This window comes from Scyliorhinus torazame, chromosome 18, assembly GCF_047496885.1.
Source record: "Scyliorhinus torazame isolate Kashiwa2021f chromosome 18, sScyTor2.1, whole genome shotgun sequence".
In the NCBI taxonomy this organism is placed as follows: Eukaryota; Metazoa; Chordata; class Chondrichthyes; order Carcharhiniformes; family Scyliorhinidae; genus Scyliorhinus; species Scyliorhinus torazame.
Genome location: NC_092724.1, coordinates 65,880,101 through 65,905,151, shown reverse-complemented (window position 1 = coordinate 65,905,151; position 25,051 = coordinate 65,880,101). Strand labels below are relative to the sequence as shown.

Genomic DNA, 25,051 nt, shown 5'->3' with positions numbered 1-25,051 from the left:
CCAGGGATCCACCGCCATCTCTCTCTGGTGCCAACAAGTCTGAAGATCCTCCTGTTCACCTCCACCCTCAGTATCTTTGTTCCTGGTCTGGGGAGGAGATCTCTGAACATTCCCAGTTATCTATTATTTTCTGTGGTAACCTGCCTTCCTTTCACTGTTCCACTTCCTATCCTTTTCAAAATTATGGGGGTGATGGAACAAAGGTTTATATTTATGGACGAGACAATAATCATCAGCCATAATTGCTGCTTATCTAGCACTCTTCACCCTCACTGTCTTTAACATTGGTAAATAGAAGCTGGGGATTCCAGAACCAGGGATTACAATCTGAGCATATGGAGTAGACCATTTATGACTGAGATGAGGAGAAATTTCTTAGCCAGAGTGGGGAGCCTGTGGAGTTCAGTTGAGACCAAAGCATTGTACGTTTTCAAGAAGGAGTTCTATATAGCTCATGCGGCAAAAGGGATCAAGGATAAGCGGGGAAAGCGGGAACAGGCTTTTGTCCCCTTCTTGAGGATTAACAACTGGTACACAACAGTCCAAAGATGTGCAGGTTAGGTGGATTGGCCATGCTAAATTGCTCTCGGTGTCCAAAAAGGTTACATGGGGTTACTGGGTTACGGGGATAGGGTGGAGGCATATGCTTGGGTAGGGTGATCTTTCTATGGACCGGTGCAGACTCGATGGGCCGAAAGGCCTCCTTCTGCATGGTAAATTCTATGTTCTATGACACATCACACAAACTACACAAGACTAATAGTATTCATTTATTTGTACTAATATCTCACAGACTGTAAATGCAATAAATATCACATACACTCTTTTACTCACTACACCAATAAATGTTGATCAATTCATGTATCGAACTCCAGTATCATTCAAGCGGAACAGCTGGCCAGGCTCTTCTCCAGGGGTACTTCACTGGTCTCCGGGCATCTGACTCATGGTCATCTTCTGCAATGGTTGTTCCCACGGTTTTCATTCCTGCGTTTAGAATCTTTAAACCTTTAAACTATTTATTTCCCTTCTAGACTGATCAATGTCGTCTGTGTAAGACCTTCTTGTGGCTGAGGCCATTCTTCCAGGTGTCTGGTAAATAGGGCGCATCTATTTCATTGTCGCCTGAGCAGTTTCCAATCTCAACAGCCCATTGCAACCTCAAAGGTCAGAAGATCCTCTTGCTCAGGGTCTGCAAATATGTGCGGTTGTCTGGTTCCAATGTTCCTTCCTCCTTTACGCTCCAATGTTTCTATCTTTTGTTTATGTCCTTTCTTGTGGTTCACCAGGGTGGGTCTTTGTGTCTGGACACCTATGGTTTCCATCTTTGTGTCTTCTTTCTTTTTTTAAGCTTGAGTCCGAATATTTCTTTACTTGACCAAATTTCCTTTCATGCATTTTGGTTCGGTAACAGGTTACTGAGTTGGATGGTCAGCCATGATCATAATGAATGGCAGAGCAGGCTCGAAGGGCTGAATGGCCTCCTCCTGCTCCTATTTTCAATGTTACTCCTCAGATGATGTACGATTTCCATGTGAATACTATGGAATTTCACAGAGCATAAGGAAGCCATTTGGCCGATCAGGTGACCCTATTTCACATACTGCTTTTTAAAAAAAGGTTTCAGACATAAAACATACAATGGAGTATATTCCTTTCACTGTTTCTGGTAGGAACATTCCATATCCTAACAACCCCCCAATTTGTGTCAATAGTTATTGTATCATTCCATTTTATTTGTTTGAGCAAATTATAGACAACATGTTGGGCATGCTGGAAGAATGGGTTTAATTTTTAGACATAAAGAAAGGTTTCAAAAATGGAGATGGTGGGGTGAAAAATAATTATTTTTAAAGTATAAAACATTGGCAAGATTACACATATAGGTATCAGGTACAGCTGAAATTAACTAAAGCCACAATTGAAAATATATTGGAGAAAAAAACCCCATCAGGTGGCATTCCCATGGTGAAGTTTTATTAGTTCTGTTCGTGGCCAGAGAAAACATCCAAGTCCTTTGATAAATTTAACATGGTTGTTAGCATTGAGGAGTAGGATATGACTTAAATGTAAATATATATGCTTTGTATTCAGTTTCACTACTGAAGGTGATATAGCAGTCAGTACATATGCTTTAGATATTGACTTCTTGAATGTAAATGGTCTTTGCTTGGTTTAAGATTAATCAGATTGCTGCTGCCCAAATACAATAGAAAATCAGTGAGGTAATGTGCAAGCATTACTGTAGCTGACTAATAGTTCTTTAAGACCTGGAGTGGTTCAAATTGATGGGAGAAAGAGCTTGATACATTGATACTTTACACACATGTACCAAACTCCATTCATTACTATTGAGATAGGAGCAAGAATAGACCATTCAGCTGTCATGTGAGTGTCCCTTTAAGAAAGGTTTTGTTTTACCACACGGCTTGCAGCGCGGCTTTAGTGATGTCATTTGTGGGTGGAGCTGGGCTGTGGCTGTCAGGTGAGAAGGGGCTTAGGGTTTTGATTCCATTTTCGGTTTGTTCATTTTGGACTGCAGAAGACGAAGCAGTGTTGGAAAGCACTGTGTTAAACTGCAGGACGTTTCCCTGTTTTCTCGGTTATATTTTAAAGCAGTCCCAGTGAACTGAAAGGACATTGGGTGTGGCAAATGGCCTTGGTAACATTAAAGCTAGAGTTTCTTTCCTGAAGGAGTTTTGAATTTCCTGCTTGGAAACTGGACCAGAAACTCAGGGAACGGACCAGTCCCATTCAAGTGAGATTACAGTATGCTGGGCCAGGCCCTTGAAAGGGGTTTTGGTTTTATTGGATTTTGCATTGAATTGGAACCGTTAAGGGGGATTTATTAAGAGATACGTAGATTACTGCAGCTGTTGTGGTGTTTTCATGTTTGTAATGATAACAAAGTCTTGCTAAGCGTTTTATATATGTTAATTACATTCTTATAATAAACGTTGTTTTAATAAAACGCCTGGGAAGTCTGATGAATCACACCTGAAGTGAAGGCTCTTGTGGTCATCCTAGCCAAACTTCAACATAAAAGTTATAGGTCAGGTGAGCTTCATAATACACTTTGGAGTTTCTGAGCCCTGGCCCATAACACAGCCCCTTGAGCTTGTGCTGCCATTATGGCCGACCTGATCTTAAATCTATTTACCCAGTTTTGTTCCATAACTTTGAACTCTGTAATTTTTGTTTTTAATAGGTGGGAATTGCATATTTAAACTGTTGCAAAATGAATTTTTAAAAAAGTATTTTTATTCAGCTTTCTCCAGTTTATACATAACAGCAAAACAACAGCAAGCCACCTGGAACCCCCCCACCCACAGTACCTCTGAATAAAACAAGAAACAGAAACCCCCCCGTGCACAACTCATCCCTCTTCCTCCCCCTCCCGAACAACGGACGGTGACACCTCCTTAAAAGAATAAACGGCTGCCATCTCCGGTAGAACTCCTCAATTTTACTCCTCATGGTGTACTTAGATTTCTCACGATATAAAAACTCCATAAGATGCCCCAGCCATACTGAGGCACTGGGTGGAGAAGCTGACCTCCACCCCTTCAGCACCCGTCATCGACCAATCAGTGAGGCGAAGGCCAAGACATCCGTCCCCACCCCTGTCTGCAGCTCGGGCAGGTCCGACACCCCAAATATGTCCCCAATTTGTAGACTAGCCGACATGGTGCTAAAGATGGAGACCCAGAACCCCACCAGCTTAGGACACGATCAAAACATTTGCACATAATTCGCTGGCCCCCTCCCACAATGCTCACAATCATCCTCCACTCCTGCAAACAACCTGCTCATCCTAGACTTTGTCAAGTGGGCCCTAGGCGCTACCTTCAACTGTATCAGTCCTAATCTTGCACATGAAGTTGTTGCATTCACCCTCCATAAGGCTTCGCACCACAACCATCTATTCCAACCCAAACTCGTCCCCCCACATGGTGTTAACCCCCTCCACCAACACTGTGCCCTCTGACATGATCCTACCATAAATCCCTGAGGCACTCCCCTCCTCCATCCCTGCCAGAGACAGAACCCTCTCCAACAACGAGGATGGCGGCACCACAGGGAATGTCGGAAAGATTTTTCTTGTGAAATTGTGCACCTGTAGATACCTAAATGTTTCCCTCTGCAAAAGCCCAAATGTTTCCAACAGCTCCTCCAGGCTCGCAAATCGCCCCTCCAAAAACAAATCCCTCAAGTCTCCCACCCCATTCTCCTTCCGTCCCCTAAGCTTGGCATCCAACCTCACCGGCTCAATCATGTGATTCACACAAATCGGCGGCAGCTTCGATACTGCCGCCAATTTAAAGTGCTGCCAAAACTCCATATCTTCAGTGTGGAGACCACCAACTACTTCCCCGGAGAAAATAGCAGTGTAGACGTCATAAATGCCGTTAACCCCGACACCCGACACAACCCTGACTCCATCCACAACCTACAGACTCAGGATCCTCATACCATCCAAATACCTTCTCCGTATTCACCGCCCAGTAATAATATATCAAGGTCGGCAAAGTCAAGCCCCTGACAGCCGATCCCTCTGAAGGACCGTCCTCTGAATTCTAGCCACCTTACCCGCCCATATGAAGGTCAAAATCAATCTCTCCACTCTCCCAAAGAGAGATTTTGGCAGAAAAATCTGTAAACACTGAAACAGAAATAAAAACCAGGATAAAATATTCTCCTTCAGCAGTTGTATTCTGCCTGCCAATGCAGAGGGGAACAATCCCACCTCTGTAAATTGGCCTTGACCCTACTCACCAAACTCGCAAAATTTAGCTTACGCAGCCGTACCCAATCCTGAGCGACTTACACATCACAAGTACCGAAAATGAAAGCCTGTTAAATGTAATGGTACCCCACCCCCCCAAATTAGAAGATCATCCCCTCCCCACCCATTATCCCCCCCCCCCACTTATCTGAGTCCCCTAGGGCAATGGTCAATGGCTCAATTGCCAATGCAAATAAGAGGGGGGACATAAGACACCCCTGCCTTGTTACCCCATACAGCTGAAAGTATCCAGAATACATATTATTTGTACGGAAACTAGCCTTAGGCACCTCACATAGCAACCGGACCCACGACACAAAGATAGGCCCTATCCCAAACCATTCGAATACCGCAAACAAATACCCCCATTCTACCCCCTATCAAAAGCCTTCTTGCATCCAATTTCACAATAACCTCCTACTCTCGCCCTTCCGCTGGGGACAGTACCACGTTCAAAAGCCGCCTCACATTAGGTGACAAACACTGACCCTTCACAAACCTCGTCCAATCCTCGCCAATAACCCAGGGAGATATTCCTCCAACCGTAGTGCAAGAACCTTAGCCAAGATCTAAGCTTCTACATTCAATAAGGTAATCGGGCGATACGACCCACACTCTACCAGGACATTATCCTTCTTTAACAAGAGCCAAATCGATGTTTGCATCGTTGTCTCCGGAAGGGTCCCCTCACTACCGAATCCTCAAGCATCTCCACCAGTAATGGCACCAATCGATCCACAAACTTATATAAAATTGCTATCCCAGTGTAATCCGCCGCCTCCACCCCGACCATCACCTCGCGGCTCACCACAAAAAAGTTGATTCTGGAGTTGATGTACCGTCAATTACCACGAGACAAGAATGGTGGAACAATCGAGGTTTATTGAACAAGATGTTGTGCCTCCTGTAGCTGGAACCAGAATGGCTGCAGCGCAGGAGAGCACATACTTTTATACCCCACCTGCTGGGCGGAGCCAGCAGACAGGGATTTACCATCATACCAGTAATATACGGGCAGTGCCGTAATACACACAAGAGACCACTAGTGGTGACTACCACATTCACCCAATGTTAAAAAAAAAGAGTCCAGCGGGGATGAAGGGAACATTACAAATCAAGTCTGTCGGGGCCTTTGACCCTCCGCCGCGATCGCCTCAGTCCTGGTGGTGATGTGGGCGCTGCCTTGGTCACCTGCGACTCCGGGAGCGTGTTGTCCTCGTCTTCGTCACCCCTAAGTGGATCCAGTGGGAGGACGGACCCTGCTGGGGTGGGGGCTGCGGTGTGGTTCACTGGAGGGAGGGTGAGTGGCGCCGGAGTGAATGAGGCAACCGGGATGGGGGGGGGGGGGGGGTGGGGGGGAGTGGTGTCAGGTTCGGGGTCGTGGGTGGGGACCCAGTGGGTGCCAGGTCCAGGTCCCGGAGGGAGACTGTGTCTTGGCACCCGTCGGGGTGCGCCATGTACGCGTACTGCGGGTCTGCATGTAGGAGGTGGACTCTTTCGACCATGGGGTCCGACTTATGGGTCCGCACATGCTTCCGGAGGAGGACGGGTCCAGGAACTGTCAGCCCCCATGTTGGGAACGAGACCCCGGAGGTGGACTTCCTGGGGAAGGCAAACACACGTTCGTGAGGGGTCTCGTTAGTCGCGGTGCAGAGGAGCGACCGGATGGAGTGGAGAGCGTCGGGGAGGACCTCCTGCCAGCGGGAGACAGGGAGATATTTAGACCGCAGGGCCAGCAGGACGGCCTTCCAGGCCGTCCCGTTCTCTCTCTCCACCTGCCCGTTTCCCCGGGGGTTGTAGCTGGTCGTCCTGCTCGATGTGATGCCCTTGCTGAGCAGGAACTGACGCAGCTCATCGCTGATGAACGAGGATCCCCGATCGCTGTGGACGTAGGTGGGGAAACCGAACAGAGTGAAGATGCTGTGCAGGGATTTGATTACCGTGGCAGAAGTCATGTCGGGGCATGGGATGGCGAAAGGGAACCGGGAGTACTCATCAATCACGTTGAGGAAATAGACGTTGCGGTCGGTGGAGCGGAGGGGCCCTTTGAAGTCCACGCTGAGACGTTCAAAGGGGCGGGAGGCCTTCACCAGGTGTGCTCTATCTGGCTGGTAGAAGTGCGGCTTACACTCTGCGCAGACCTGGCAGTCTCTGGTGACGGTCCTGACCTCCTCAATGGAGTAGGGCAGGTTGCGGGCCTTGACAAAATGAAAGAACCGGGTGACCCCCGGGTGGCAGAGGTCATAGTGGAGAGCCCGGAGTCGGTCCGCTTGTGCGTTGGCACATGTATCGTGGGATGGGTCATAAGGGGCTCATTGAGCTTCCCCGGGCGGTACAAGATCTCATAATTATAGGTGGAGAGCTCGATCCTCCACCTCAAGATCTTGTCATTTTTGATCTTGCCCCGCTGTGTATTATTAAACATGAAGGCAACCGACCGTTGGTCAGTGAGGAGAGTGAATCTCCTGCCGGTCAGGTAATACCTCCAATGTCGCATAGCCTCTACAATGGCTTGGGCCTCCTTTTCGACAGAGGAGTGCCGAATTTTGGAGGCATGGAGAGTGCGGGAAAAGAAGGCCACGGGTGTGCCCGCCTGGTTGAGGGCGGCGGCCAGAGCTTCGTCCGATGCATCGCTCTCCACCTGAAAGGGGAGGGACTCGTCGACCGCGTGCATTGTGGCCTTGGTGATGTCTACCTTGATGTGCATGAAGGCCTGGCGGGCCTCAGCCATCAGTGGAAATACTGTGGACTTAATGAGTGGGCGGGCCTTGTCCGCATAATTAGAGACCCACTGGGCATAGTAGGAGAAAAACCCCAGGCATCGTTTCAGGGCCTTGGGGCAGTGGGGGAGAGGGAGTTCCAGGAGGGGGCGCATGCGGTCTGAGCCGGGCCCTAGGACTCCATTTTCCACTACGTAGCCAAGGATGGCTAAATGGTTGGTGCAGAACACGCATATCTCCTTATTGTAGGTGAGGTTAAGGAGTTTAGCGGTTTGGAGGAATTTTTGGAGGTTTGCGTTGTGGTCCTGCTGATCGTGGCCGCAGATTGTAACGTTATCTAGGTATGGGAAGGTGGCCCACAGTCCGTACTGGTCAACCATTCGGTCCATCTCTCGCTGGAAGACCGAGACCCCATTAGTGACGCCGAAGGGAACCCTAAGGAAGTGATAGAGGCGGCCATCTGCTTCGAACGCAGTGTATTGGCGGTCCTCCGGGCGGATGGGGAACTGGTGGTAGGCGGACTTTAAGTCTACTGTGGAAAAGACTCAATATTGCGCAATCTGATTGACCATGTCAGATATGCGTGGGAGGGGGGACTCGTCGAGCTGCGTGTACCGGTTGATGGTCTGACTGTAGTCAATGACCATCCTGTGCTTCTCCCCAGTCTTCACTACCACTACTTGAGCTCTCCAGGGGCTGGCCTCAATGACCCCCTCCCGCAGAAGCCGTTGGACCTCTGACCTGATGAAGGTCCTGTCCTGGGCACTGTACCGTCTGCTCCTAGTGGCGACGGGTTTGCAATCCTGGGTGAGGTTCGCAAACAGGGAAGGCGGATCGACCTTAAGGGTCATGAGGCCGCAGACGGTGAGGAGGTGTAGGGGTCCACCGAATTTTAAAGTCAGGCCATGGAGATGGCACTGAAAATCCAGCCGAGCAACAGGGCAGCGCAGAGGTGGGGGAGGACGTGGAGCCGGACGTTGCTGAACTCTACGCCCTGGACGGTGAGGGTCGCGATACAGTACCCCCAGATTTCAACAGAATGGGATCCGGAAGCCAGGGAGATTTTCTGGGTGACGGGATGTACCGGGTGGGAGCAGCGCCTTACCGTAGTGGGGTGGATGAAACTCTGTGCTCCTGGAGTCAAAGAGGCAGGTCGTCTCATGCCCATTGATCTTCACCGTCGTTGTAGCGGTCGTGAGGTTGCGGGGCCGAGACTGATCCAGGGTGATGGAGGCGAGCTGTGGAAGGGGCTGGGAGGTCCCGGGCTGCTCAGCGGTGGTGGAAGGCGGCGAACGGTCAGACAAGCAGAGGTCCTGAGGCACAGTCCAAAATGGCGCCGAAGATGGTTGCGCCCATGGGGCGCACATGGCGGGCAGCATCAAAGATGGCGGCGCCCACGGGCCGCACGTGGCTTGCGGAGGGGAAGATGGTGGTGCCCCAGGGTCGCATATGGGGGGGTGTAGAAATGCCGGGCATGGAAACTGCGGTGACCGACCGGGCCTGGCAAATGGAAACAAAGTGCCCTTTCTTCCCACTCCCGTTGCAGGTCGCGCTCCGCACCGGGCAGCGCTGCCTGGGGTGTTTGTTTTGTCCGCAAAAATAACACTTGGGCCCCCCAGAGTTGGCTGGCTGCCGCGCGGCACAGGCTTCTGGTGAGCTGGAGTCGGCAGCTGGTGGGGCCCACGAGGGTGCCGCGCGGTCGGGGGTGGAGGACTGCATGTTACGGGAGGCCACATCTAATGAATTAGCGAGCTGCCTAGTCCCCGCAAGATCGAGCGTACCCCCTTCCAGTAGCCGCTGGCGGACGTACATAGCCTTCATGCCCGTGACGTAAGCGTCTATAATTAAAAGTTCGGTGTGTTGGGCTGCCGAAACTGCCTGGCAGTCACAGTTCCTACCTAGGATCTGCAGGGCCCGCAAGAAATCATCCAGAGTCTCCCCGGGGAGTTGCTGTCTCGTGGCCAGGAGGTGCCTGGCGTACACTTGATTCACCGGTTTCACGTAATGTCCCTTCAGGAGCGTCATCGCTTCGGAGTAAGTGGGCGCATCCCGGATGAGGGGTAAAATGTCAGGGCTCACCCGTGAGTAGCGGATTTGGAGCTTCTGCGAGTCCGAGGGTTATTCAGCGGCTGCTCTGAGGTAGCCTTCGAAGCAGGCTAGCCAGTGGTCGAAGTTGGACGTGGCATTGGCTGCTTGAGGGCTCAGCTGCAGGTGATCAGGCTTGATGAGGAGATCCATCGTTTAAAATCTTGTTCAATAAATTGATGTACCATCAATTACCACGAGACGAGAATGGTGAAACAATCGAGGTTTATTGAACAAGATATTGTGCCTCCTGTAGCTGGAACCAGAATGACTGCAGCGCAGGAGAGCAGACACTTTTATACGCCGCCTGCTGGGCGGAGCCAGAAGGCAGGGATTTACCGTCGTACCAGTAATATACGGGCAGTGCCGTAATACACACAATATACCACTAGTGGTGACTACCACAGGAGTATACCCTATAAACATGTGAGAAAAAGGAGTACTCCCTTCCCTCTGAAATCCTAAAGCCCCATGGATCCACCTTTTCCATGAACCCTTGCAGCCTCTTTGCCATCCGTATCCTTCTCATTGACCCGGGGCTCGGCCTGTCCACCTTTGGCTTCAAAACACAATTAAAGTCTCCTCCCATGATCAACCGGTGCGGGGCTAAGTCCGGGATCGCTGCCAGCAACACCCTCATAAACCCTACATCGTCCCAATTCAGTGGATATGCATTCACCAACACCACCGGCGTCCCCTCCAATACCCCCTCCCCACCCCATCACATATCTCCCCCCCCCTCACTTTCTTCACACTTATAACAAACTCTGTCTTCTTGCTCATCAAGATGGCCACCCCTCGCGACTTTGAGTCAAACCCTGAGTGAAATACCTGACCCACCCACCCCTTTCTCAACCTAACCTGGCCCATCACACAGAGGTGCATCTCCTGCAGAAATACCATCCCCGCTTTCAAACTCCTGAGGTGCGCAAAATCCTGCGATCTCGTCACCGGTCCATTGTGCCCTCGCTCGTTCCACGTTATAAGCCTAACGGGGGCTTACGCCTCCATTCCGCTCTACCATCCTCTCTTCTCGGCTCTACCCCCTCTAATTTGGCCTTGTACCGGCCCATCCAAGAAGGCCTCCTACTCTAGCCCAGACCAGGCTTTTCCTCCAGCCCTGGCTTGTCGTATTACTCCCCCGCCCCTCCCCGGCCTTCTCCCCCGCCTCACTTCCATTCACCACCATTACCTGCCAGCGTGGCAACTCCTGCCCAAAGGCTCCTCCTACTGACCCCCCACTCCTCCCCCACCTTCACCCTGCCACACCCAATGAAGACACATTCCAAACCATAGGTCATCTCCTCCAAAGACAAACATCAAGAAAATAGAAAAACGCAGCAACAGGCAGCAGAGGGGGAGGGGGACGATGACAAACTTTTCATCCATTGTTGACCCAACAAGAAAAGAAAAACCCTCCACCTGGGAGGAACAGAAAACCCCGTCTTACCCTGAAACCCCCACTCTACCTGTTACTCTGAAGTGCCAGCACCTCCGTCTCCCAGTAAAGTTCACTTCTCCCCCAGTTTGTGCTCTTTAATAAAGACATTTGTTGCTTCTGGGATCTTAAAATAATATTCCCAGCCCCATAAGTCACTCACAATGCAAGAACAGAGGACCCTCGGTGTATATGTACATAAGGCATTGAAGATGCAGGGCAGGTTGAGACAGCAGTTCATGAAGCATGTAGCATTTGAGGCTTTATTAATCGGACATTGAGTCTAAGAGTAAAGAGGTCATGTTGAACTTGTATAAGACACTAGTTAGGCCCCATCTGGAGTTCCCCATCCAGTTCTGGGTGCCATACCTGAATGATTCCAGGGATAAAAAAACTGTAGCTATGAGGATAGATCTGAAAGTTTGGAACTGTTTTCTTTGGAAAAAAGAAGGCTGAGAAGAAATTTAATCAATCTGTGTGGAGTTTGCAAGTTCTCCCTGTGTTTGCGTGGGTTTCCTCAGGGTGCTCCGGTTTCTTCCCACAGTCAAAAGATGTGCAGGCTAGGCAGATTGGCCATATTAAATTTCCCGTTAGTGTCCAGGGATGGACATGTTAGGATACAGGTATAGGGCGGGAGTTGGGCATAAGTTGGGTGCTCTTTCAGGGTGTCAATGCGGACTTGATGGGCCGAATGGTGTCTTTCTGCACTGTAGAAATTCTTTGATTCACTTACAGTGTTGCCAACTGTGCTTAAATATATTCCTGGAGTTGCTACATGACATTCCCCCAGGCTCCAGCTGCTCATTAGCCAACATATCCATCCTTGTGACCTACGGCCTTCCTACACCAATTGGAAAACAGAAAGATTCATTACACCATTGTGACGATCAGCCAAACAGCCACTCCCCCCAACCCCCCAAAATATTTTTCAATATTTTTTTTTAATTAAATAATTTTTATTAAAGGTTTTCATAAAATATCAATAACAAAATGAGCAAGAAAAAAGAACCCAACAGGGTTAAGTACAAATCACAATCTAAAAAAGCAACCCCCCAAACCCCTCCCCCCCGTACCTAAATAATAAATTAACATTAACACCCCGACTTGAGACAACAGGTGTATACACCCCCTCAGACCCTTCCAGTGTAAATAACATAAACAAAAATAAAGTAAACCTCAGCACCCCCCCCACCCCCACCCTCCGAGCTACTGCTGCCATTGACCAATGTCTGTCGTTCTGCCAGAAAGTCTAAGAACGGTTGCCACCGCCTGAAGAACCCTTGTACCGACCCTCTCAAGGCGAATTTCACCCTCTCCAATTTAATGAACCCTGCCATATCGCTGATCCAGGATTCCACGCTTGGGGGCCTCGTATCTTTCCACTGAAGGAGAATCCTTCGCCGGGCTACCAGGGACGCAAAGGCCAGAATTCCGGCCTCTTTCGCCTCCTGCACTCCCGGCTCCTCTGCCACCCCAAATATTGCGAGCCCCCAGCCCGGTTTGACCTTGGATCCTACCACCCTCGACACCGTCCTTGCTACGCCCTTCCAAAATTTCTCCAGCGCTGGGCATGTCCAGAACATATGGGTGTGATTTGCTGGGCTCCCTGAGCACCTAACACACCTGTCCTCACCCCCAAAGAACCGGCTCATCCTTGTCCCGGACATGTGTGCCCTGTGCAGCACCTTAAACTGTATGAGGCTGAGCCTCGCGCATGAAGAGGAAGAATTCACCCTCCCTAGGGCATCTGCCCACGTCCCCTCTTCGATCTCCTCTCCCAACTCCTCCTCCCACTTACCTTTCAACTCCACCACCGAGGCCACCTCCTCCTCCTGCATCACCTGGTAAGTTTCCGAGATCTTCCCCACTCCCACCCACCCCCCCGAGGGCACCCTGTCCTGTACTGTGTGTGGCAGTAGCCGTGGGAATTCCACCACCTGCCGTCTGGCAAACGCCCTTACCTGTAAGTACCTGAAGTGATCCCCGGGGGGAGCCCGTAGTTCTCCTCCAGCTCACCCAAGCTCGCGAACTTCCCGTCCACAAACAGGTCCCCCAACTTTCGTATGCCTGCCCTGTGCCACCCCGAAAACCCTCCACCTGTTCTTCCTGGGATGAACCGGTGGTTCCTCCGTAATGGGGTCCACGCCGAGGCCCTAACATCCCCCCTATGCCGCCTCCACTGCCCCCAAATTTGAGGGCCACCACCACCACCGGGCTCGTGGTATACCTCCTTTGAGGGAGTGGCAGCGGCGCCGTTGCCAGCGCCCCCAGACTTGTACCCACACAGGACACCGTCTCCAGCCTCTTCCATGCAGCCCCCTCCCCCTCCATCACCCACTTGCGCACCATTGTTGCATTGGCGGCCCAGTAGTACCCACAGAGGTTGGGCAGCGCCAGCCCCCCCCTATCTCTACTCCGCTCCAGGAACACCCTTCTCACCCTCGGAGTCCCTCGCGCCCACACAAACCCCATTATACTCCTGTTAACCCGCCTAAAAAAAGCCTTCGGGGTAAACACGGGGAGGCACTGGAACAGGAACAAAAACCTTGGCAGCACCGTCATTTTGATTGACTGCACCCTACCCGCCAGGGACAGCGGCAACGCGTCCCACCTCTTGAACTCCTCCTCCATTTGCTCCACCAGCCTTGTAAAGTTAAGCCTATGCAGGGGCCCCCAGCTCCTGGCCACCTGGACCCCCAAATATCTGAAACTCCTCTCTGCCCTTTTTAGTGGGAGCTCGCCAATCCCCCTCTCCTGGTCCCCTAGCTGAACTACGAACAGCTCGCTCTTCCCCATATTGAGCTTGTACCCCGAAAAGTCCCCGAATTCCCTAAGGATCCTCATTACCTCTGGCATTCCTCCCACCGTGTCCGCCACATACAGCAGCAGGTCGTCCGCATAAAGCGACACCCTATGCTCCTCCCCACCCCGCACCAACCCCCTCCAGTTCCTCGACTCTCTCAGTGCCATAGCCAGGGGTTCAATCGCAAGTGCGAAGAGCAGTGGGGACAGGGGACACCCCTGTCTCGTCCCTCGGTGCAACCGAAAGTACTCGGACCTCCTCCTATTTGTGGCCACACTCGCCATCGGGACCTCATACAACAGCCTAACCCACCTGACAAACCCCTCCCCAAACCCGAACCTCTTCAACACCTCCCACAGGTACCCCCACTCTACCCTATCGAAGGCTTTCTCAGCATCCATCGCCACCACTATCTCCGCCTCCCCCTCCCTCGCCGGCATCATGATAACGTTCAAAAGCCTCCGCACATTCGCGTTCAACTGTCTCCCCTTCACAAACCCCGTCTGGTCTTCATGGATGATCTGCGGCACACAATCCTCAATCCTCGTGGCTAAGACCTTCGCCAGCACCTTGGCATCTACATTTAGCAACAAAATCGGTCTGTAAGACCCACACTGCAGGGGATCCTTGTCCCGCTTCAGGATCAAGGAGATCAGTGCCCGGGACATCGTCGGGGGTAAAGCCCCCTCCTCCTTGCCTCATTGAAGGTCCTAACTAACAGCGAGCCCAACAGGTCCAGATATTTTCGATAGAATTCGACCGGGAAACCATCCGGCCCCAGTGCCGTCCCCGCCTGCATGCTTCCTATCCCTTTGACCAGCTCCTCCAGCCCAATCGGGGCCCCCAGTCCCGCCACCAGTCCCTCTTCCACCTTTGGAAACCTCAATTGGTCCAGGAAACGGCCCATCGCTCCCTCCTCCCGTGGGGGCTTGGATCGGTACAATTCCTCATAGAAGTCCCTGAAGACCCCATTGATGCCAATCCCACTCCGCACCACGCTCCCTCCCCTGTCCTTAACTCCCCCGATCTCCCTAGCTGCGTCCCGCTTCCGAACCTGATGCGCCAGCATCCGGCTTGCCTTTTCCCCATACTCATAGACCGCCCCCTGGGCCTTCCTCCACTGCACCTCCGCCTTCCTGGTGGTCACCAGGTCGAATTCGGCCTGGAGGCTGCGCCTCTTCCTCAACAATCCTTCCTCAGGTTCTTCCGCATACCTCCTGTCTACCCTTACCATCTCCACCACCAGCCTCTCCCTCTCCCCCCCCGCTCTCTCCGCTCCTTGTGGGCCCTGATGGAGATCAGCTCTCCCCTCACCACCGCCTTCAGTGCCTCCCATACCATCCCCACTCGGACCTCCCCGTTGTCGTTGGTCTCCAGGTACCTCTCTATACTTCCTCGGACCCGCTCGCTCACCTCCTCGTCCGCCAACAGCCCCACCTCCAAGCGCCACAGCGGGCGCTGGTCCCTCTCCTCCCCCATCTCCAAGTCCACCCAATGCGGGGCGTGGTCCGAAATGCCTATTGCCGAATACTTGGTATCCTCTACTCTCGCTATCAGCGCCCTACTCAAAATGAAAAAGTCGATTCGAGAATAAGCCTTATGGACATGTGAGAAGAATGAAAATTCTCTAGCCCCGGCCTTGCAAATCTCCAAGGGTCCACCCCTCCCATTTGGTCCATAAATCCCCTCAACACTCTAGCCGCCGCCGGCTTCCTACCCATCCTAGACCTGGAGCGATCCAGTGCAAGATCCAACACCGTGTTAAAGTCTCCCCCCATTATCAGGCCCCCCACTTCCAAGTCTGGGATCCGACCCAACATACGCCACATAAAACCCGCATCATCCCAGTTCGGAGCATACACATTGACCAGTACCACCCTCTCTCCCTGCAACTTACCATTTACCATAATGTACCTACCGCCATTATCTGCCACAATGCTCGACGCCTCGAATAACACCTTCTTTCCCACCAAGATCGCCACCCCTCGGTTTTTGGCATCTAGCCCCGAGTGAAACACCTGACCTACCCACCCTTTCCTCAGTCTTACCTGGTCTGCCAGCTTCAGGTGTGTCTCCTGGAGCATAACCACATTCGCCTTGAGCCCCTTCAGGTGCGCGAACACGTGGGCCCGCTTAACCGGCCCATTCAGTCCCCTTACATTCCAGGTTATCAGCCGGATCAGGGGGCTACCCGCCCCCCCTCCCCCGCCGACTAGCCATGACCCCTCCTCGGCCAGCCACGCGCCCGCATCCCACACCCGGCCCGTTCCCCACAGCGGCATAACCCCGTCTCGACCCACTCCACTCGCTCCAGCTCCTCCTTGATCTTAGCAGCAGCAACTCGATTCCCCCCCCGCCCCCTGGCTAGGACCCATCCTAGCTGGTTTACTCCCCCCATTGCACTTCCGCAAGTCAGCGGACTCCTGCTGACCCCGCCCACTCCCGACTCCCCTTCGACTCCTCCCATTGTGTGGCACACCCTCCTCTCCCGCTCCCCATTCACAGGCTCTCCCCCTCCGTTCTCAGCGTGGGAAACAGTCCTCGCTTCCCCGCCCCGGTCCCGCCCCCCCCACCCCAGTCTATTTTTCAATATTTTGTACATCAATAACATTTGTAAGCAAAATGTTTAAAGGAAATGGCAAAATAAACAATATCCCAATGATTTTCCTCCAGGGTTGCCAACCTCATTGCCCTGGAGATTAATGCTGAATTCCTGGAGATTCCAGGCCAATCCTGGGGGTTGGGAACCCTACCCTGTACCACAGGGAGATGGTGATGGCAGTATATAATTACCGATATCTTACTTTCCAATCCAGGTAAACTTTCTCTCCTGGAACAGACTTGAGTGTGCAAGTTTGTGAAAGTGTCATTTGGAGCAGGAATGGAGACAGGCTGACAGTTAGAGCTCATTAAAGATGCTGAATACATTCCCGAGTAACCTGTGGGAATGGGATTGGAGGCGGTTTCCCGGCTATAAAGCGGGCTGGTGTTTGGGGGAGTTATTATCCTGATTCAGTAGCCAGGATGGGACGTTGGTTGGGTTTTTGTTCGCTCTGCCTCCTGGCCGGCTCGTTACTCTCAGCCCAGCCGCCACTCCTCGGGAATGATGTTTGTGTCCCAGAGCCAGGCTGGAGATTTGAGTGCGGTCACTCCGGGGTCAGCAGTACCGAGTGCAGCCGCCAGGGTTGCTGCTTTGACCCGCAGAGCTCCAGTCCCCATCCCTGTTTCTACAATCTGAGAAAAAGCCCAGGTAACAAACCCTCTCCCCAGTCTAGGGGGCAGACGAGTGAAGAGGACATCCAACTTGGCAAATCAGGAACTAATCCCGGGATTTGTTGCTGTCTCACTGTGTAATGAAGAATAGGAATGGGGGGAATCCCTCAGCTGGAGTGAGTGAACTAACTGGGTTGTGGGGATGGGTTTGAAGGCGGCTGAGGCTGAGTTACTGCTGTTCGAGAATCTCTAGTTGAGATAAGCAAATTAGAAGTGGGGAGTGAATTGAATGTAAGGAGGGGGAGGGTTTTCTGAACTGTGTGCGGGAGAACTTTCTTGACCAGAATGTTCTTGGCTTGACCAGAATGTGCTGGGTCTTTTGGGGGACAAGATGCAGGGTTAGGCTCGAATCGTCTCATTGAGAGGAATCTGATGCAATGGATGAATAATCGAAATGTTGGTTCTGCTTGGGATGGATAGGTTACCTGGTGTTGATAGCTTGCAGCCCAGGTTGGAAGTAGGGATGCAGATGGTGAAAGGGCTTGGACATTATCCTTCCATCCCTAGTTATGGAGGTGGCAGCTTAGAATATAACCCCCTTCAGGGTTTAACAGTACTCGTGACATGGCGGGTTGACTGGTGTTAAGTGGGAGGTAAAGATTTTTGAAATCCTGCATCAAGCTTTGGCTGGTGTTAAGGAGAGTGGTTTATTTTTTTGAAAGCAAATGTGCTGGACTGTTAGACAGCTGGTTGTTGAAGGGAATGTGGTGGATGCGATCTATGTAGACTGTGCTGGATAATGGGAAACAGAACAGCCCTGTAACAAACTAGACGGGAAATTACATTTACGATAAGTGAGGTGGTGCATTTTTTAGTTTTTGGGTGGGTGGCAGAATTAGATTCTAAAGATTACAGGAACTCTCTCTGTTTGGTGGAGGAGTGCATGTGCAATTGGGCAAAGCTTATGGCATCTTTGGCTTCCAAAGATTGGGGTTGAGTGAGAAGCTGGGGAAGGAGGCGATTTTCAGGTGTACATGATTGGTCCGTGATACATCACCGCACTGTTGATGGTTCAGTTGAGTTACTGCATCATTAGAATGGATAGTTTCAGAATATAGGTTTTGATCTCTTCTAATTCACTAATTGGGGCAAGGTGTTTATTTCTCTGCCCTCTTGCTCATGTATTTGTTTTGGCCTCTTGTTCTGCACTGTAACCAATCACTGTTAGTCAATGTACCTTTTGTCAATGTTCTCTGATTATTCTTTTGTCTACTGTGTACATTCCCTTGGCTGCAGAAAAGTACTTTTCACTGTACTTTGGTACATGTGACAATAAATCAACTCTTAATGCCTGACAGTCCTGTGTGTGCTCCTACAATCAAAGCTGTTTGTAGCTTTCTAAGATCTCTTTTGTCAATGATCTGAGGTCCCTGACCACCAACAGGAGCAATGGAAATGATTTTCTCTCTTTGCAGTGTGCACAGCTGATGGTCAGTTCCTCATCGTGATCTCCAACAACCTGACCCGTCCTGCCCTCAACCTGTCATCTCTGTATGTGAAGGATGGACAAGAGGCTGAGTGCAAGCCTAAACTAACCACTGCCCAATTTGTGACTTTCCACTTTCCAATTACCTCTTGTGGCTCCAGCAAGCGGGTGAGTATTGAAGGGTCAAAGCATTTTCCCAGTAAAGGAATCGGCTTCTTATTAAAACAGCCTCCTCATTGCAGGAGGAAGATGGATCCTTGGTATATGAAACAGATGTCTTGGGGAAGAGGATGATTCAGACTGGGAAGCTGGGTTCAATAACCCGGGACAGCACCTTCAGGTAGGGGGATGGTGGGAGATGTTTGTATTGGGAGGGGATGTGTTACTGAATGAAGCTCCACCTACTTCTGTCTCTCTGCAGCCTGCATGTCCAGTGCAAGTACACGGGGAGTCAAGAGACTGGCTTACAGATCAATGTCACAGTTTACACTGTATCTCCTCCACCTCCTGCTTCTGAAGATGGGATTCTGGAACTGGAATTGCGAATAGCAAAAGGTAGAGCTGGCCTGGGTAATGGTTTATGGAAGCAGTGGGGATGTATCCATACGGGGAGTGACTGGTTCTTGTGTCTGACCCTCAGATGGTGACTACAGATCCTGGTATGTGGATAGTGACTACCCCATTCAGAGAATCCTTCAGGAACCAGTGTTTGTGGAGGTTCGTGTCCTGGATCGCACTGACTCAATGATTGTCCTGAGGTTGCATGACTGCTGGGCAACTCCTGTACCTGCCCCTGACCATGAGGTGCAATGGAGTCTCCTGGTGGATGGGTGAGTATGAATGGGAAGGCTACCAGTTTTAGACCATTGATGATGATGATTATCTTGTCACCAGTAGGCTTGCATTTACACTGCAATGAAGTTACTGTGAAAAGCCCCTAGTCGCCACATTCCGGCACCTGTTCTTGTGCACCTTGGGAGAATTCCGAATGTCCAAATTACCTAGCGGCACGTCTTTTGGGACTTGTGGGAGGAAAGCGGAGCACCTGGAGGAAACCCACGCAGACACTGGGAGAACGTGCAGACTCTGCACACTGACCCAGGTGGGAATCGAACCTGGTACCCTGGAGCTGTGAAGCCTCTGTGCTACCATGCTGCCCACTTCAAAGAACAATATAATGAGACTTGATTCTGATCTCTTCCTGTTGCATCAGTGGCCATGAACTCTAACTCTAGACATATTAGGGTCTCTGGCAACTGAATCCAGTTCAGCCTTTCAGTCACATGAGCCACACTATTCTGTTTCTTTTGACCATCGTTTCCCTTCAGGAACCAATACAACTGTCTGAGTTCACAGCATTGCACAAGCCAACAATGTCTTCCAGAAGCTCTGCTATTGGGCAAGATGGAAACATGTGGTCCATGATCACCCATGGCAACGTTCTTCAGGAATGATGACTCTTTGGTCAATAAGGGCAGCACAGTGGAAGTGGTCAGCACTGCCTCTGTTTGGGACGTGGGTTCCATATCAACCTTTAGTAACTGTCTGTCTGCACAACATGTTGGTTAGGTGGATTGGCCATGCTAGTGTTGAGAATGTTAGGTCGGTGTTATGGGATTACAGGGAAGTGGGCCGACAGTGCAGCACAGGAACAGGCCCTTCATGAGGTGGTGTTGATGTACATCTAAATGCAAATCTTCTCCACTTCCAGGGTCTGTATCCTTCTATTCACTCGTATACCAATATCCAAAGAAGCCTTTGTTGAATGGCCTCCTTCTACACCTCAGGATTGAGTGCAGCAAAAAGGTTGCTAAATTCAAGCACCCCATTTTGTGATAGTCTCATACAATTCAACACTTTTTTTTGACTCCAGCTAACATGGGAATTGACCTTTGATAGATCACGGCAGATCTCTTCCTGTTCCCCATTTCCCTTTTAACCTGATTTTAAAATGATAAATATGTCTGTTTTCTTGAAGCCATTTAATGACTCCAAATACACCACACTTGAGGCAGTGAGTTCCACAAATTCAACACCCTCTGGGAGAAGTAGTTCCTCCTTGTCTCCGTTGGGTATGAACAATCTTGTCCTTCAGTATTATTCCACATGAATTTGAGTGGCAGCCAAGAACAATGGAGTGAACTAATTGGAAAATACTTTGAAAAGAAGGGCTCACCTCCCTCTGTTGGTAACAGGTGTCCCTATGAGGGTGATGATTATCTGACTCTTCTACACCCAGTGGGTGTGTTTTCTGGCCTGGAGTTCCCAACACATCACCAGCGGTTTGAAGTGAAGACATTTGTTTTCTTGGATGGAAAGTTGGAGCAACCTCTTTCTAGAAAGGTAACAAAGACTGTTTTAACTGCTTAGTTCATCTAGCTAAATGGAGCTTGCCTTAAAATACCCTTTTTCCCTTTTTCAGGTTTACCTTCACTGCAATGCTGAAGTCTGTTCGCCCTCTGGTCGGGATGACTGTTCACCCAAATGTGGCCCAAGTGAGTTCTCAATCTCTACGGAGTCAGAATTCTTGACACATGCCGGTACAGGAATTGAACCCACGCTGCTGGCCTTGTTCTGTCTTCCAAGCCAGCTGTTTAGCCCACTGTGCTAAACCAGGTTTCTCCCTCTGAACAGTCTTTTATCAATGAAATTAGCCTTTCTTTAGGCCTGCCTTCATCCTTCTTGCTGAATTTATTCCCTGCATGTCATGTTTTGTGTTCGAGTATCATCAATATTAAAGTAGAAGCTGAAATGTAACATTGTTGGGGTAAGATTGCTCAGCTATTACACCTGTATCTTCTGCTATCCTCACTTGAGGATCACATGTGGTGCTAGTTCTCCCTCTTGGGAGATTAGTTTGAATTGGGTCAGAACTGTAAGCATCTCTTCCCAATAGAGAGACGACGCAGGAGTATCAATGACTACGAGGGAACATTAGTGAGTGCTCCTGGTCCCATTTTCCTGGAAGATGAGAGTCGCCAATCAAAGAAACTGCATGAAGCAAATGGTAAGTAGAGACTTTTCAACAGGTCACCTGTCAACTCTTCTCAAATATCATGTTCTCAAATATCATGCCTTCTAATCTCTCACTAGGTGCTGCTGAATCTCCTTCTTGGGTTCTGCAAGGAGTATCCATTGGCTTAATGATGCTGTCCCTGTCCCTGCTGGTGGTGGCTGCAGTGTTCATGAAGAGACCAAGAGCTGCTGCTTCTCAATGTAATGAAATTGAACTGTAAACAATAAAAATCAACCAACCAGAGACACTTGCTTTGTGTTTTGCTGTGACCATGAAATGGCAAAAGTCAAGCCCTCTTGCACTTGAGGGGAGTGGGAGCACAATGGTGCTTCAATATGCACAAGGAACATTCTCTGCAGCGAGTGGGATAAGAATTGGGAATCTGAGATGCTGCTTCTGCATCCTGGTTATCAAGTAATGATGTGGGATGACATGTGGTCATCCTGTATGTGAGTTTTGACAGCATCACAATCCAGGTGATACCTGGATCTTGGAGCTATCAGCAAGTGGTTGAACCGGCCTTGGCTGCAAACAGTGCAGAATATCAGGGGCTGTAGCACAAGGCCATTCACTTGCTGATGGCAGCTATTTGAAAGGACTATCAAATTAGTACCACTTACTACCTACTGCAGTAGGTAGTGGACAAGAAGTCAGCAACTCCCTTGCTATTTACTAAAAGAATTGAGCTGTAAATATTACTGCACAGCAATCTGACTGCCTTAAATACACTTTTTAAAAAATTTGTTAGTTTCTTGTACTTGACCACACTTCCATTTTCTCTTTATGTCCACTTGACTCCCCAACATCACTGTTTCCTCCATTATAATAAATTAATGACAGAGCATTTGGAGAAACAGGCAGGAACAAGGATGTGATTTGCTTGGACTTTTGAAATCCCAGCCAGTGACTAGTGAGATACTATAATGTACATGTCAACAAGTATGACACAGGGGGGTGAGTGGAGGAGGATGCAGAGATGTTTGTATGATTTAGACAAGTGCGTGAAAGGGGCAGACACAGTCTTGACACCCTGGCTAGTGTGTAGTTACTTCCTGCCCCAGAGGCACAACACTGAGTGTATTTCTAATTGTTAGGGACATCTTTAGCCCTTGGCTGACCAATAGTTACAGCACCAGGTTTGTAAATTAAACACTTAACTATATTCTATTTAATTTACTCCCCCGACTCTTTCCTCCTCCCCCCCCCCCCCCCCCATATCTATAAAGGTATTAAAGACAGAACACTTAAACTGTGGTAGGGTCAGACAGTTGACCAGGATTTATAAGGTGTGTGTACACAAGACCGACCCACACTGGCTGACGGAGGTTTAAAAAAGTCCTAGACTTGCCTTTGTTAAGGTGTTCGTTTCTAGCACCTTGCTACTTTTCAAGCTTTGCTTTCAGTTCATCAGTTCATGGTTTTATTGTAGGTTCACTCGGGTCTCTGCAGTTTCAGCAATACCGCACTCACAGGCCTTTCTGGAGAGACCAGGTTCATGTCTTTGTTTGCAGCCTGTAATGGTTTTCTTGTAGATTCATTCCGGTTCTCTGCAACCCGGCCGAGTACGGCCTTTTGGACCAGTAAAACAGAGACCCACACCATCTCTCCCTGGTGGTGACCAGCCTGATGAGCAGAGTGTTCCCTCCTGTAACTTCTCACTTATGTTGCTTGACTTAAAGGTGCATTCCCATTAACCATCCATGGATCAAAAATAGTAACTGGAAAATTGGAAGAACTCTTGCATACCTCCCTCTTTATATCTTTTAGAGTTATTCAAGACATAAATCAGTGTTAGAAACTTTTCTATAGGGTTATGGTCTGTATAATCTAAGCTTCGATGATTGTCATGTCAGATGTATACTTCAAAGTGCTGAAGGACTAGTAGCAAGGCTAATGCTTCCTTTTCAACACTGGAATACTTTCTATGGCACAGATTAAATTTTTCAAAAGCTATCCCATTGGCCTGTCTATCCCTGCATCATATAGGAGCACTGTCCCACCCCAGGTCACTGGCATCTGTGGCTGTCTTCAATGGTCTGGAAAAGTCTGGGGTGGCTAGCACCAGCTTGGTTATTAACATGGTCTTCAATTTCTCAAACTCTGCTTGCCGTTTTGTGGACCACAGCACTTTTGCTTGTTCCTGCAACATGTCCAGTATGCACTGCATTTCAGTCTCTAACTTTTCACAAACTTAATTGCAGTGAAAGCAAGCCTACTTGTGACAATAAAGATTATTAAATTAATGATGTAGATTAAAAAAGGAGGTGGGGAAAAAACAGAGAATTATAGACCAATAAGCCTTGTCATGATATCCATATTAACGTATCATGGTGCAATCTCTCACACACACTGATGGACAGGTAGATGGACCAATCAACACACACACACACACACACACACATCACAGCCAATCACCAGTGAGAGCACATGCACTATAAAACAGGGAACACCACAGTTCCCGCTCATTCTACCAGGAGATAGCTCAGAGCACAGAGCTCACAGCGTGCCACTCAGACATACACCATGTGCTGAGTGCCTCTCTAAGATAGTGCTAGGGCTGGGTCCACAGGTTAACTGGTGAAGTACGAACCACAGCCAGAAGTTAACAGTTGTTAGTGTACAGAATAATAAAACACAGTTGTACCATCTACAACCGTGTTGGTTCGTTTGTGTATCAGAACACCCAACACGACATGATACCAGGCGTGGAAACTCACCAGCGACTGTGAGACTAACCTGCACCTCTTCAGAGATCCGCCATCCTGCGCCATGGATACCATCAGCCCGCCGCAGCCGCTCGCCTGACTTCGGTAATTCTAGAATCCATTATCAAGGATTTCATAGCTGAGCACTGAGAAAACATTTGTAGGATCGGACAGAGTCAGCATGGATTTATGAAGGAAATCATGCTTGACAAATCTACTGGAATTCTTTGAGGATGTAGTTAGTAGAGTTGATGAGGGGGAACCAGTGGATGTGGTATATTTGGACTTTCAGAAGGCTTTTGACAAAGTCCCAGGTAAGAGGTTAGCGTGTGAAACTGAAGTGCATGGGATTAGGGGGTTGTGATAGTCAATATTACGGTACCCTGAATAATGCAGTAAGACCATTGGTGTGGGAGGTACCTGAGACTGCTATTTTCATTGGTGAAGCCTGCCTGCTGGTTCTGCCCAGTAAGGCGGAGTATAAGAACCGTGTCTCCCCAGCAGCTGCATTCTGTACCTGCGCTGCTGGGGGAAACATCTAGTGCAATAAAGCCTTCAATTGTCTCCAATCTTGTCTCGGGAGTTATTGATCGAGCATCAATTTATTACACTAGATTTTAAAGAATGGAGCTCCGAATCAAGCCGGAGTGTCTGCAACACAGCCCCACGCGGCAAACTCAGCGGCAACCTTCAAACACTGGCTGGCGTGCTTCAAAGGGTACCACAGGACGGCCACAACGGAACCTACGGATGACCAGAAGATGCAAGTTCTCCACTCGAGGGTGAGCCCAGAAATCTA

At 49.8% G+C, this 25,051-nt stretch overlaps 2 protein-coding genes across 2 annotated transcripts in view; both read left to right on the top strand.

Annotated features, from left to right (window-relative positions):
• LOC140394740 (zona pellucida sperm-binding protein 4-like) overlaps nt 1-21,769 on the top strand; it is a 28,850-nt gene extending 7,081 nt beyond the window's left edge. Inside the window, exons 8-9 of the mRNA XM_072481958.1 lie at nt 21,428-21,538; nt 21,625-21,769. Coding sequence (XP_072338059.1) covers nt 21,428-21,538; nt 21,625-21,767 — 254 coding nt within the window. The 3' untranslated portion in view covers nt 21,768-21,769. The remainder of the gene's footprint in view (nt 1-21,427; nt 21,539-21,624) is intronic.
• LOC140395753 (zona pellucida sperm-binding protein 4-like) lies at nt 16,857-20,901 on the top strand. The gene is made up of 6 exons (XM_072483908.1): nt 16,857-17,082; nt 18,521-18,699; nt 18,774-18,871; nt 18,953-19,086; nt 19,172-19,361; nt 20,727-20,901. Exons 1-6 carry the CDS (start codon nt 16,857-16,859, stop codon nt 20,899-20,901), a joined length of 1,002 nt encoding a protein of 333 aa, XP_072340009.1.
• Nucleotides 21,770-25,051: the final 3,282 nt, after the last annotated feature.